The sequence below is a fragment of the Euprymna scolopes genome, chromosome 8 (assembly GCF_053919585.1).
Source record: "Euprymna scolopes isolate OS-2025 chromosome 8, ASM5391958v1, whole genome shotgun sequence".
In the NCBI taxonomy this organism is placed as follows: domain Eukaryota; kingdom Metazoa; phylum Mollusca; class Cephalopoda; order Sepiida; family Sepiolidae; genus Euprymna; species Euprymna scolopes.
This window is the reverse complement of record NC_136489.1, coordinates 1,122,811-1,138,600: the sequence shown is the minus strand read 5'-3', so window position 1 is coordinate 1,138,600 and position 15,790 is coordinate 1,122,811. Positions and strand designations below refer to the sequence as shown.

Sequence of the window (15,790 nt, the reverse complement as noted above, 5' to 3'; positions counted from 1 at the left end):
AGGAATGTGCAGACAGGATGTGGTATATTTTCTCAGATATGCTCTTAAAGATAATAACTCCGCTGTTGTGGGGCCGATAGAGAGAAAATATAAATGCAGTGGTGTTAGCAAGTGCAACCCTGAAGCACATATAGGGTAAATTAGGATCTTCTCTAGAGATATCCCTGCCACACGCGAAGCCATCCTTAATGTAGGCACATATTCCATGCCTATGGCGATCTTGGGGGTCAGATTTAGCTGTTAAATTAGAGTATCCGTTAATTATGAACTCATCTAGGGAAGTGGTCGGCCCTATTCCAGTTTCACTTAGAAATAATATGTTCGGTTTCGTCTCCTGTAATTGGGTTTCAACCTCTGGAAGGTTGGAACGTAGACCCCTGATATTGGAGAAGGAGACCTTCTTGCGTATCTCCAAAACTTAGAGGCCCTACTCGCAAAAGAACTTTCCCAGAGCACACCATGTATTTTCCGCAAACCACTACTGACTCCAATGTACATTGTTCAGAATCTTTAATTTCTATTCTTGCTCTTTTTTAAAAATACCTTTCAAGTTTTATAGATTTATTTTTTAAATTTTTTATCGGTATTTTTACCCCAAATAAGGCACCGTGCAACTTTGATGCAGTGGGCTACTATCTGGGGCATAATTTGTAGGGGTACATGTGGGGAGCTGAGCAGTAAGATAATTGTTTACATTAAATGTCAATGTAGTCGAGGAAACAGGAACACGGAAATGAATTCCAAAATCTAGCAGTTCTAGGGCAGAAACTATTAGAGTAGAAGGCTTTCTTACATTTAGGAATTTCTACTGTGTAGGGGTGGGATTTTCCTAGTTGTCGAGTTTGTCGAGGGTATTTACGTCGAGGTAGTACTTGTAGGAGAACCAAAGAGATGCAATATTTCGTCATGGGACAGCGGTTGAAGGCTAGCTGATAGTGCGGGACCTATAAGGTTGACGACTCTCTTTTGAACACTGTCTGTCTAGTGTAATGTTATGACCCTTTTTCACTGTGATCATAGCGTAGTATCTGTTAACTGTGGCAAGCTGGAGCAATGGTCAAAACATTATCATTATTGTTATTGTATTCTTAATAATTGATTTGAGCGACGGATGCTTGCTGGACCAGTTATTATGATTAGAAGAATAAACAATTAAACTGGGGAATAAATGATTGACGTGTGAATCGCAAAAAAAATGTGAAAATAGAAAATAGATGTAAACATTCTTTTAGATTTAGATAAACAAATAACTAGCTGGAAACATTAGATTTGTCTGAGACACGTAATTAGTGGACGTAAGAGAACACGTGATGTAGTTAGTTTTGGAGAGATTGAGAGAGTTGAGGATTCACCACCAGGGCAGACAGACGTAGACAATGGTGGACAGATAGCTGGGAGCGAGCTGTATGAACAGAAAATGTAGAAACTGCAGATCCTGTGAAAACCAATTGAGACAACTTTAATAAATTTATATTACAAAAATATAAAGAGTTGTTTTATGGTTTTCACAAAGAAGAACAGTTGTCTCAATTATATGGTGCTGATCGCTTCACGGTTGTCACGGAGCAGCGGGAAGATACGGAAGAAATCTCCAAGAAAACAAAAGGTATGAACCATATCTTATTCTTCTTACATATGAACTGTAAAAATATCCCGTGCGATAAGTTTGATACAACATGATTCAGTTTACACGTCAATATCATGCCTCCTGACTAAACAACATACATACGATTTATACGTTTATTATCTGTCTGTTAAAAGAACAATATCTTACATCAACTAGATAACACATGACACGTTTTAATATATCATCTCCAATATAAACAAATATACAACAGTAGTAGCAGATGCACCGGCCTAATTGTGGCAACAATACTTCATACATGGCGAATGGTAGTCTTGTAAAGGTACAGGATACTTTCCAGCACGGTAGAGAGCCAACCTTCTTTGCAGCAGTCTTAGCAATGCATTCAATGTATCTGTTCCAAATCATGTCCCTCGTGAACGTAAAGCCGAGGAGTTTGAACAAAATACTTTCAAGTAATGCATCATTAGTCATGGTATTAGTGGCGGAGAAGGTTATTTGTAGTTATTAAAAAAAGAAGCTTACTCTTGGCAGCATTGAATGTGATCACGCATTTTTGTCACCATTCCACCACAGACCGGAGGTCTTCCTCTAGGGTTTCTGCCATTGCCTTAGATACGTGTTCATTCGTTTTCTCCTCGTGTATGTTATAGAGCGTGGTGTCATCAGCAAATATACTCATTTCAGAAACAATTTTATCAGGTAGGTTATTTATGAATATCAGGAATAATAATGGTCCAAGGATCAACACCTGCGATACACCTGCATATATATCATATTCTTTTGACGGACGACTATCTTTTTTCTTTTTTTTTCCATGGAGGTCACCACTTATCAAGGGCGGGAGCAATTCGGGGATATTCGTTATTGCATGTACAGTAATCAATGGGATAGTATCGTAGTAATCGATAGTATTGGACATTTGACAAAGTGTCTTACTTAAGGGGGCGGTTCAACAGGAATTTGTTTATGCTGGACTTGAAGACATCCAAGTTGCAAACAGGTGGGAAACAGGCAAACGGAAGACAGTGCCACAGGCGTGCATTTCTAAGAAAGAAGTTTTGTTCATGGAATCTACGTTTTGATTTAGGCACAGATAAAGAGTGGGGGAAATTATTGACAGTAGTTTCAGCTCAACGAGTGTTTATCGTGAAAGATTGGCGAGGATGGACCAGGGATTAGAGATCAGACGAGCACTTGCCATGGAAATAATGATAAAACAAAGACAGGCTCGCAACGTCTCTTCTATGAGAGAGAGGTTGCAGGGAAGAGAAAAGAACATCCTCCACTAAGCCACGAAGTCTATTTTGTACTCTGTCAAGGCAGGATAGGCTATTTTTAGCAGCTCCTGTCGAGATGTGGCAGCAGTACTTCGTCCTTGGGTGTACTTGGCTTTTATATAGATAGAGAATTGCATCAGTAGTGAGATATCTTCTGGAGTAGTAGAAGGATCCCATCATTTCCCCAGCGACCTTGGCAACAGGCAACAGTACGTGTTCCATTTCAGATCAGGAGTAAAGGTCAAACCCAGAAGCTTGTCAACACATGGAGCTTCCCCTAGACGAGAGCCATCCATTTCAATTGATGCCAGCTGGGGATCAGAGCGTTGATGATGTAAAGATAGGAGCTTTATTATAGGTGCATTAAAAGTAACCAGCCACCTCTATCACACGCTCAAGATCAGAGGAGAGAGAATCAGAGAGAACTTTGTCATTTACGGCCTTTGATGTGTTGCTATAGATGTCGTGTCATCAGTATAAATGTCAACGAATGATTTAAGTATGTGTTCTGGGAGATCATTGATGTAGATCAGGAAGAGAGTTTGGTCCAGGATGGACCCCTGAGGGACTCCAACATTAATACTGTGGGTGTCTGATTTCTGTCCATCAACCACTACTCTTATGAGCCTATCGGAGAGAAATGATTTAATAGTTGAGAACACATTTTCAGTTGTAATTGTCTGTATTTTTTAGATGAGGTGTTTTCATTGGTTGAGATTGTCGGACTGACTTCCTCATCTTGGTTGTTATTGTCACAACGTTTCGGCCGTTTTGCCCTCCGGCCTTTGTCAGGTGTTTTGTATCGAACTGGGGAACCGTTTGTTAGGAGTCTCGAACCCAACCCTTTATTATTATTACAGGGGTACCGTGTTCGGACTCCAGCTAGGCTTTGGGACATAGTTGCTGATTCTCTGTTTTTAATGTTACTTTTTCACTACCTTCGTTCAGGATTGAACTCAGCACCTTTTGGGTAACTGTAAACTTTGATACAACGTCTAGGACCACTCGGTTGTTATTCAAGGTTTTCTCTCTCTATCAGAGGTGTCCAAATTGCATTCAGCTCTATGCTTGGTTTGCTCAGTAGGTTGTTATATCCGAGCATGTGAACTGTTTCTTTAAGTTTTCTCACTTTCCAGTGGGTCTCTCTATTTATCATTTTTACTTCATCCCATAGGGGGCGATGGTCCCTATAGAGCTGAATGCAATTTGGACACCTCTGATAGAGAGAGAAAACCTTGAATAACAACATAGGTTTAACATTAACAAAAAAAAAAAAACAACTAAGAATTGTCCTAGTGACATATGGCCGAGTGGTCCTAGACGTTGTATCAAAGTTTACAGTTACCCAAAAGGTGCTGAGTTCAATCCTGAACGAAGGCAGTGAAAAAGTAACATTAAAAACAGAGAATCAGCAACTATGTCCCAAAGCCTAGCTGGAGTCCGAACACGGTACCCCCGTAATAATAATAAAGGGTTGGGTTCGAGACTCCTAACAAACGGTTCCCCAGTTCGATACAAAACACCTGACGAAGGCCGGAGGGCAAAACGGCTGAAACGTTGTGACAATAACAACCAAGATGAGGAAGTCAGTCCGACAATCTCACATTTCCAGTTATACCGTAGCTGGAAATCCTGTGAACTAGGCTTTATGCCATACCTTATTGAAGGCCTTTGATATGTCAAGAGCAATTGTCCTAGAAAGGAAGCCTTTGTCGAGATATTCACTAATCCTATTGACTACTTCTTTTTTTAAAATGGATTTCCATCAACTTACTCATGACACACAGGATACTTATTAGTCTGTACTGAGCGGGAGATGACTTACCACCTGAATTCTTAAATACAGGGCGTATTGATGAGGTTTTCCATGGTGTTAGAAAGCACTTCTTAAGGCAACGCTTAAACGGTTTTCTAAGTATGGCGGCAAGTTCTGGTTGGAGCTTTTAAGCACTATAACTGGAATGCCGTCAGGGCCAGTTGCTTCACTGGAATCAAGGTTCTTGATTAGCTTGGCTACCTCACGCACAGATATTTGTATGTTTCACAGCGTGTTGTCTGTTATAGTAGGAAATACGGGAGTTGATGGCCTTCGTCGCATAGGGTAGAATTAGTTGCAACGTTCTTGGCAAATAGTTTGACCTTGTCTGATGCTGACGAGATGACCTCAGTTCCATTGATGATGGTTGGGATAGAACGCACGCTTCTGTTCAGGCTCCTGTTTGCTATTTGCCACATTTGGTGGGAACCAAGCCGCTGCTCAGCTACTTTGGATTTAACGGACTGAGCATATAGCTCTCGATATTTGCTAGTTGGTTTTGGACATTTAACTTTGCAGAAGAAAATTCTTACCGTATTAAAAATTGTTTCTGTTGAGGAAAAAATTAACCCCTTTTCCCTTTACAAAACACTTGGTAAGTGTGTTTAATTATTAAATAATTGACAACATTCTAGTTTTTCGCTGTAGATTTTGGTAGCAATTTTTCCCCGTCGCCAAATTACTATTGTAGTAATTAATTTGCTGTTAATCCTTGCGTATCCAAATATCTGTTGAAATGACGAAGGTGTTCTGCCGTAAAGATTTTACGAATCTCCATGTCAATCACTTTTGGTGGTTCTCTGTAGTGATGGCCGTTTCGATTCCTTGTCGCCAATCTGTTGTGTCGTGGAACAACAGTGAAAATAAGACAATCGGCTAGCAGTTAAAGTGCAGTCACATCTCTCTCACAAGTGTTGGAATTACTAGCGCTATTTGTAGTGCTAATCGGTGTAAATTACTCTGTTCAAGGAAGGCTGTATAACAGTATTATTTCTTAGGTTGCTCTTCATCAGGTGGAGAGCTAGGATGGTGTCCTGTCACCCAGAGTCGCATTAGTGAATAAGTCTGATGAGTTCTAGCTCTGAACGTTCTTTTCGCTTGATGAAGAATTCTTTGAGGTTGGAATACGAGAAAAGATCAGGGGTGTTGAGAAGGGCGTCTTCAACTTAATCCACGATTGATGGTGGAACGACTGAAGTGTACTTTGCGTCGTGTCGTGTACTTTTTTAGCTGCAATATCGCCTCCTGTTAAATGAACGACCCCAAGCGTTAACAATATTATACGGTGGCGGCTGTATCAGGCGAAATGATACGTTGATTTCAGGTTTATCGCCCTTGTTCGTTATCTCCTTTACCAGCTGCTTGACTGTGTCTAAATATCACGTCGGTGTTACCAGTTATTGCAATGGGCCGATAGCGCGAAGTGGCAATCGACCGGACTACTAAACGAAATATACACAAGCAAAGGGGTAAAAGCAATAGAAAAAAGATGATGAACGCATCTAAACGATTAAGAAAAAAACGATTGATTTCATTTGTTTATTTTCCAAGGAACAGGTAAACAGTACATTCTCTACAGAGAACACTAGACTACACTATATTATGGACGAAGGTATGTGAAGTTTCTTCCCGATACACTGCAGTTAGGGGGTACCTTTCTAGAGCAGGCAATTATTCGATTTGATTAAAAAATGGGCGATTTCGCCTATTTCGATGAAAATAAAAATATGGAAGGGTAGGAAAAATTGTTTATCTTTATTCAATCCCGGATAACGTCGGGTCTCCATGCATTTATATGAAATAATTTTTCCATGTTTTCCCTTGATTTTATTTCAATTTTATTTTTTCCTGTTTTTTTGTTTTGTTTTATTTATTTATTTTGTTGTTTTACTGTTTTGTTTTGTTTTTGCTTAGAAAGCTTTTTTTCCACAATGTTCTTTAATTCTGAACTAATCTCGCCAAAAAGTTCCATTTTTGTGTTTATTTGTTGTAGTTCGTGTTTTTTTTTCTTAAATGTTTTTGTGTTTATTTGTTGCATTTCATGGTTTTGTTAATGTTTTAACCATTTCTTTAAGACACCGAACAGCTGCAGTCAGCCCGGTTAAATGCATGTTACTTTAGCAGTTGTGTGCTTAGAGTGTCGTCTGCCTTAGAAAAAAAAAAAGATCGCGGATTCTAAATCATAAACTGCTTTGCATATTTCCAGTTTCTTCCGTAAATCACAATCGGACATACTGGGTTTGATATGGGTCTTCTCTTTTTTTCATTACATAGGAATATGAAGTATTATTCATGCCATTAAGAAACGTGTATTTCGATTATAAAAATATTCTTTGGCAGATATCCGGAATAGAAACCGCATCGTTATTTCGCATTTTTAAGAAAACGAAAAAAAAAAAAAAACACAAAACACACACACACACACACACACACACACACACACACACACACACAAACATTTGCCCTTACCTATTTCCTTGTTTAATGAAAGAAAAAAAGTTTTCTTTCGGATTCCTTGATTATAACAATAAAAGAAGCCCCTGCCTTGAAGTTCTCGTTGCTCAATTTATAGCCGAGATAATTGCACTCGCCCCCCCATCTAAGTTTAGAACACCGTTGGCGTTACGTTGTCTTTATGTAGAAATTAGGGATTAATAATTAGATAGCTTATAAAAAATAAATGCCAATAAAACGTAAATATTTTATTATTTTAAACAAGCATAACAATAGAAAATATATTCTAAACTTGTGCTTTCTTACCTTGAAGAATTGGTTTCGCCTTTCGAATACTTACAACTCTACGTGAAAATGAACCGCGAGAAAAATCCGAGCAGAAGTAATTCTCACCCTTCTAGAAATAAATACTATAGATAATTCATTGAAGAGATACTATTTTTACTACTTCTTCAACTACTACGACTATGACTAGCACCACCATTATTATTATTACTGCTACTACTACTACTACTACTGCTACTACTGCCACCACCACTATTTTCCAAAAAGCTGTTCTTAATTCGAGTTCTTCTGAAACGTTTATAATTATATTATTGATAATATTATGAACTTGTGTATATTTACAAACACATGTTTCTACAGGTGATCATTAGACAAACAAATATGTGTGACAATATTTGTAAATGAACATCTGTGATATAGTAATGACTTATGATGCATGTTTTTCTTTTGTGTTTCGAAATCGTTTGTTGTTTGAATTGTGGCGTAGGGAAATTAGAATTTTATTTGACACGAATTGTTGTCCTCATATTGATTCAAAAGTTTCTATTTGACTGGTATTAAGCCCGGGTATGTTATAGAAGTTGTGTTTTCTTAATTCAAAACAACTTATTTTAAGTATATTGAAGCGGTTAGCTTCCAAAGTACTCCTATATATTAACGATTATGAGGATTGGGGTGTGTATCATTTAGATTACTCGGACTACTATCCTCATCTTGGTTGTGAGTTTCACAACGTTTCTGCCGACGTAACCCCCGCCCCTCTTAATGTGTACCTTTTCGAACTAGGGCATCTTTTTGTCGAACTTCGTAATTTTCACGAACTTTCGAACGAAACTATTTATTCAATCCTTGTGGATTTAGTTGTAAATGACACTCTTCTGAAGATTGAAGGTTCAATCCTTAGTGCAGGCGATACGAAGAATATAATTGCGAATTACTTAAGACTTCTACTCAGTCATGACTGACAGAACGAGGCCATTCAACACTCATGGATTATGTAAATGGCTCCGTTTTAAATTCCGTGCAGATGCCCGAGTTCAACGGAAAGTTTTTCAAGTTCGACAAAATACACTTGAAAAAGGTCACAAGTTACTTTGACAGAAAACAATGTGCGAATAAAACTCAGGACGAAGAAAGTAGTCCGAATAATCCAAATATGTAAAAGAAATTAGCAACCTATTTCATCAGTTTTTTTTGCGATGTTATAGGTCAAATTAATACAGTGTAATTTTGGACAAACATTCTTTTGTTTTCGTTTTTTTGGGATGTTTTGTTGGTGCGGTTATTACTATTTTTAATAATAATTTGCTAGTATTAATTTCTTCTGACATTTTGCCGATTATTTTGCATATAATAATTTGTTTTCTAATATCTACTCTCTTTATCGATTCATTTAGAGTTTGTTGTGGATGGCTTTGCCACCTGGATTTAGCGTTAAGTACATGTGTAAGAAAGAGTGTTTTGTAGAAAATAATAAAATTAAACAATGCTTATTAATCACGGATTTATTGATGATTAATTTATAAGTACCGACTGTGATCTCCAACAAGAGCTAAAGAAGTAAGGGGGCAGATGGAATCAACACTGTAAGTTGATTGATTAGTGTGTGGCTGAATCAGTGAATCACTTAGCACCGACATTGATCGCGAAAGAAAATTGATCATGACTGCTACAAAACAACATTGTTATAATGAAAGTAGTGATAGTTTTAAAGCAATTCAGTTTAATTAAAAACTAGCAGGAGAACCAGACGTTTTCCGGGATTTAATCAGGGTTAACAAATGTTCCAACCTTTCCATATTTTTATTGTCATTGAAATCGGTGAATTCGCTCATTTTTCAATCAAATCGAACGATTGCCTGTTCTAGTTAGGAACTCTACCCTCGGAGTGTACCGGGAGGAAACTTCACATGTCTCCCCGGAATGACTAAGTCCACATTACATCCTACTGTATATAGCACTGTAGCGAATCTACTGTTTATAAAATTATCTGCAAATAATCGATTGTCTTAAAGTTTAAAATGCAAAATACAATTATCACGGTTCAACTGTGCTCGAAATAGAAACATTCATTTCGAACCCACCCTAGCCTTATAAAAGGAATCCACTGGTGATTTCATGGGTTGAGCCTTTTAGCTTGTGCTGTGGTAAAACTACTCAACCCAGTTGTAATGTTAGGTTGTATAAAAGTGTTAACTTTGGTAAAAAAATCGGACTCTATATTTTAATCTGATTTTTTGATTATCAATTTTCGATACGTATCAGAAGCACACCTAGAAAACAACTTACGTAAAAGCTCTCTTAGACACAACCCAATGGTAGATGGTCTCACTTTCTCTCCAGATATGATCAGCTATACCCGATTTTTCAATCTTAATCTACAGCTTTTCGATGTTTTTTAACCGTACTTTGTCTCACCTTTGTACATCGACCGAAACGTGAAAATCACACTCAAGATGAGAACACATAATACAAATAACTAAGCTTCATCTAAAAAATTTAGAAACGTAAAATATATATATATTAAAAAACAACTTACGGACAATACGTGTGTAGCCGTGACATTTGTGTTATCAAAAATTACGTAAGAATTATAGGTCAAGTAGACGAGATCTGTCAAACAGTCTGACTGTCGATAAAGAATATGAGTTTTTAAAAACAAATAAATATTAGAACTATAAAAAATTGCAATGAAAAAAGAAAGAAACATTTATATTGAAACAGAACTTTATTCAATGTGAATAAAAAATAAAAACAAGAATTAATTTCAAAAGATGTTGTGTGTGGCTGTTTCATTAACGTAAATAAACATTGTTATTTCATGGATTTTATGGATTCTATTTCGTTTTAATATTTTGATTATAAACACTCTTTTCTATTATATTTCAACCCGGTACTGCCCGGCGTTGCCCGGGTGTCTGGATGTGCATGTTAAGCAAAAAAAAAAAAAAAAAAGTGGTAGTAGGAAGGCAGGCTCGAACCCGTACTGAGAACGGTGAAAAACCGGACGTCTTTGCCGTTACGATCACCATCAAAGCGGAAGTGACTTCTGTTTAAATTAAGGGAAGACAATCGAAAGTAGAGGAATACTTTAAAAAATATTGGCGTAAAAAGCCCCCCCCCCCCCGGTAGAAAAGTGCACAGTTCAAGGTGAAGATATTAATGTTTTTAGCCAATTTTTCGATAATTATCGTTGGAAAGGTCGAACTTACAAAAGGAAAAGAAAAACTGATCTTGGCAAAATAAGTCGCCTCTGTCGAAAGTTTTAGGGAGACATATATATATATTGGTAACTAAAAAATTTCGACCCAAACCAACTAAAAAGCTTGCCCTATCTCTGAATACCCTTTATGTAAAATTTCAAATGTTTAGACCAGAAATTGTCTGAGTAATTTGGTAGAGACCGCATAGGTCATTTTTTTTTAACTTTGAACCCTATTATGTTCAAGTTATTCAGTTAGATCCATGTCCATGAAAGTTTTGTCTAAAATTTCAAGTGTTTAGACCGAAAATTGTCGGAGGAGTTTAGTAGAATTCTCAAAGGGTAAATCGGTGAACTTTGATCCTTTAACAGCGAAATTTCTGGCCGAAAACGGATTACAAAGATTTTCTCAAATCTCAGAACCCTGTATATCAAATTTCGCGTCTGTAGACTGTAAATTGACAGAATTATTGCGGTGGAAAATGTAAACAGACACACAGACAGACACAAAGGCACGTTCACTTTTATATATCTATTACTAGCATGGGTGCCCGACGTTGCCCGTGTGTTTGGAGGTGTATGCTGAGCAAAAAACAAAACAAAAACAAAACAAAACAAAAAAACGGTCAATTTTTTAAAACTTTGACCCCTATTATGACCCCTTAACGTTTATTGTTTTGGGCTCACATCATGTTATTAAGTTAGATCCATGTCCAAGGAACCTATATCTAAAATTTCAAGTGTTTAGACCCAAAATTTTCGGAGGAGATTGGTAGAGTTCTCAAAAATCAAATCGTTGAACTTTGACCTCTTAACAGCCAAATTTCTGGCCGAAAATGGATCACAAAGGTTTTCCCAAATCTCAGTACCCTGTATATCAAATTTCGAGTCTGTAGACTAAAAATTGACAAAGTTATTGCGTAGGGAAATGTACACACACGCGCACTCACACAGACAGACACACAGACACACAGAAACGTTCACTTTTATAGATATACTAGCATTTCAGCCAGGCGTTGCCCGGGTGTTTGGATGTGTATGTTGAGCAAAAAAAAAAAGTGGTAGTCGGAAGGCAGGCTCGAACCCGTACCGCAAAGGAGGAAAAGAACGGGGAAATAAACCTGACGTCTTCGCAGTTACGACCACCGTGAAGTGACTTATGTTTGCATTAAGTTTACACAATCGAAAGGAAAGCATATCTTTCAAAATATCGGTGAAAAAAACGACCACCCCTGTTGAAAAGTGCATAGTTAAAGGTGAAGATGTAAATGCTTTTAGCCAAATTTTCGATATTTGTCGTATTAAAGGTCGAATCTCAAAACGATACTGATCTTGGTAAAATCCGTCGCCTCTGTCGAAAGTTTTTGACAGACATGCAAACATACATACATTTATATACTGGTAACTAAAAATTTTCGACCCAAACCAATTAAAAAGCTTGCCCTATCTCCGAATACCGTTTATGTAAAATTTAAAATGTTCATACCAGAAATTGTAATTTGGTAGAGACCGCAGAGGTCAATTTTTTTTACTTTGACCCCCTATTATGACCTCTTAACGTTTATTGTTTTGGGCTCAAATCAAGTTATTAAGTTAGATCCATGTTCAAGGAAACTATATCTAAAATTTCAAGTGTTTAGACCCACAGTTGTCGAAGGAGTTTGGTAGAGTTCTCAAAGGTCAAATCGTTGAACTTTGACCCCTTAACAGCGAAATTTCTGGCCGAAAACCGATCACATCGATTTTCCCAAATCTCAGTACCCTGTATATCAAATTCCGAGTCTGTAGACTGAAAATTGACAGAGTTAGTTCGAAGGAAAATGTACACAGACACACAGACACACGACAGATATGCACAAAGACACTTTCACTTTTATAGATATACTAGCATGGGTACCCGGCGTTGCCCGTGTGTATGCTGAGCAAAAAAAAAAAGGTCAATTTTTTAAAAACTTTGGCCCCTATTATGACCCCTAAACATTTATTGTTTTGGGCTCACATCAAGTTATTCAGTTAGATCAATGTCCAAGGAACCTATATATAAAATTTCACGTGTTTAGACCCAAAATTGTCGGAGGAGATTGGTAGAGTTCTCAAAGGTCAAATCGTAGAACTTTGACACCTTAACAGCCAAATTTCTGGCCGGATATAGATCATATAGATTTTCCCAAATCTCAGTACCATGTATATCAAATTTCGAGTCTGTAGACTAAAAATTGACAAAGTTATTGCGTAGGGAAATGTACACACACACACACACACACACACACACACACACACAAACACGTTCACTTTTATAGACATACTAGCACTTCATTTTATGTTTGGAAGTGTATACTGAGCAAAAAAAAAAATGGTCATTTTTTTCAAATTTGACCCCTATTATGACCCCTTAAAATTTATTGTTTTCGGCTCAAATCAAATTATTTAGTTAGACCCATGTCCAAGGAATCTATATCTAAAATTTCAAGTGTTTAGACCGAAAATTGTTGGAGGGGTTTGGTAGAGTTCTCAAAGATCAAATAGTTGAACTTTGACCCCTTAATAGTCAAATTTCTGGCCAAAAAACGATCACATAGATTTTCCCAAATCTCAGTACCCGGTATATCAAATTCCGAGTCTGTAGACTCCAAATTAACAGAGTTATTTCGAAGTAAAATGTACACAGACAGACAGACAGACAGACAGACAGACACAGTTCGTAGGAAACACCGTGGACACTAGTTAGTATATAAAAGAATAATGACAATATTAGAAGTAAGTTTGTTTTGTAGAAAAAGTATTGTTAGTTACGTGTATCCATATTTATTTACCTCTCCAGGAGTTAGATACAAGATGGAGAATATCCAGCTTCTAAAAAGGGACGACTGGTTTGGGACAAAAATTTAAATTGTCTCAAGACCAAGGACAGACAATGTAAAAGTCCTGGGCCCAACTCTCTTCCTGATCTATATCAATGATCTCTCAAAACACATACTTCAATCATTGGTTGACATCTATGCTGATGACACGACCATCTACGGCAACACATCTAAGGCCGTAAATGATAAAGTTCTCTCTGATTCTCTCTCCTCTGATCTAGAGCGCGTGGTACAGTGGGGGAAGAAGTGGCTGGTTACTTTTAATGCATCTAAAACAAAGCCCATTTACTCCTGATCTGAAATGGAACACGTACATCACGTCTGTTGCCAAGGTCGCTGGGAAAATGGTAGGTTCCTTCTACCGCTCCAGAATATATCTCACTGATGATGCAATTCTCTATCTGTATAAAAACTAAGTACGTCACAAGATGGAGTACTGCTGCCACATCTGGACAGGAGCTGTTAAAACAGCCTATCCTGCCTTGACAGAGTACAAAATAGACTTCTTAGTGGGGATGCCCTTTTATCTTCCCTGCAACCTCTCTTCCACAGAAAAGACGTTGCGAGCCTGTCATTGTTTTATCGTTACTTCCATGCCAAGTGCTCGGCTGAGCTCCAATCCCTGGTCCCCCCTCGCCAATTCTTCACGAAAAACACCCGTCTAGCTGAAACCACTATCAATAATTTCCCCCACTCTTTAACTGCCAAAACCAAAACGCAGATTCCATGAACAAAATTTCTTTTCTTGCACGCCATTGGAACTCTCTTCCGTCTGCTTGTTTCCCATGTGACTTCAACTTGGATGTCTTCACGTCAATCATAAACAAATTCCTGATGAACCGCCCCTTAAATAAGACACTTTATCAAATCTCCATAACTAACGATTACTACGATACTATCCCATTGATTACTGTACACGCAATAACCCTTATCCCCGAGTGGCATCCGGGCCTTGATAAGTGGTGACCTACACGTAAAAATGTCCTTTTTCTTCCCCTACAACCTCTTTCTAACAGAAGAGATATTGCGAGTCTGTCTCTGCTCTACCTTTATTTTCATGGCAAATAGATGATGAATTTTCTTCTCCCTGCAACCTCTTTCCTACAGAAGTGACGCTGCGAGTCTGTCTTCCCTTTATCGTTATTTAACGTTAAGTATTGGCCATAGCTTCAATGTATAGTCATCATGCAAAATTTTTACAACTCGTTTAGTTATAACTACTATCAACACTTACATCCTCGCTATATCTATGCATAAATCGTAACGTAAATTCCATGAACAAAGTTTATTTCCTAAAACTGCACGTCGGTGGGACTTTGTTCTGCTAGCCTGTTTACCAGTTGACTACAATATGGCTGTCTTCAAGTCCAATGTAAACAAGTTCTGTGCGCTGCCTCCCAAAATAATAAACTCCTACCCAATTTCCACCACTAACGATCACTACGCCGTTGCCTAAATGCTCACCTTGCACTCATTAACAGTTATCCTCCTGTGACCTTCGAGCCTTGATAAGTGATGACTCCTTTGTAAAAAAGGCACAGGAAACGATTTTACTCTTTAAATTATTTATTTGCGAAAAAAAAAATGAAATGGTATGATTTAAATTTAAAAAAGCAAATGACGTACTTATTAAAATATAGAACAAACGAACAGTAATCCAATAAATAAAGAACACAGGATAAAAAAAAAATGAAAACGATAAATAATAATTCATTTTGAAAGTGTAATCTATATATATATGTATAAGCGAAAATGTATGTATGTATGTATGTATGTATGTTTGGATGTCTGCTAAAAACTTTCGACAGACGCGACGAAAATTCACAAACTCGGTATCACATCGAAGTTCCATCCTTTGCTCGAAAAATATCGAAAAATTAGCCAAAAACGTTAACTTTTTCACCCCGAAATCGACAATTTTCGACGGGAGGGGGGTCAACAAAAACGGTCCTCTCGTGACAATGACCGATTCTACGGATGCGTCAGATGACGTCGTGACCTGATTTACTTTAAAACATCTTTCATTAACTAATTCTGGCTGGCCGATTTTATTTTCAAACTTCGCCTTAGGGCTTCCGGTTCGATCCTAGCCCCCGGGTTCTTTTTTATTTAACACCACACACACCTACAAACAACCGGGCAACGCCGGGTACACCCGCTAGTATGAGTATAAGTGTTATAAATGAGAAAAATATTCGGAAATAAATATGTGATATTTTATTGTTCACTTCGATTCGTTGAAACTATATTTCTTATCCTAAAATAAAATTCTTTTTGGTACTAGTGCACTTATTAATCCGTGCTGAA

General features: G+C 37.6%; 2 protein-coding genes across 4 annotated transcripts in view; one reads left to right on the top strand and one right to left on the bottom strand.

The window, feature by feature from the left end:
- Nucleotides 1–10,002, bottom strand: part of LOC145283480 (methyltransferase-like protein 27) — a 72,878-nt gene extending 62,876 nt beyond the window's left edge. Inside the window, exon 1 of one of the 2 annotated variants that reach the window (XM_080132298.1) lies at nt 9,960–10,002. The gene's annotated coding sequence lies outside the window, so the exon portion shown is untranslated. Of the gene's footprint in view, nt 1–7,441; nt 7,731–9,959 lie in introns of those variants that run through there. The other variant, XM_080132297.1, reaches the window with a different exon arrangement.
- Nucleotides 1–15,790, top strand: part of LOC145283479 (methyltransferase-like protein 27) — a 351,173-nt gene that overhangs the window by 4,903 nt on the left and 330,480 nt on the right. The window contains exon 1 of one of the 2 annotated variants that reach the window (XM_080132293.1): nt 5,639–6,293. The exons of the other annotated variant lie outside the window; for it this stretch is intronic. Within the exon in view, the coding sequence (XP_079988419.1) occupies nt 6,284–6,293 (10 nt within the window). The 5' untranslated portion in view covers nt 5,639–6,283. Of the gene's footprint in view, nt 1–5,638; nt 6,294–15,790 lie in introns of those variants that run through there. 2 annotated transcript variants of the gene reach the window in all.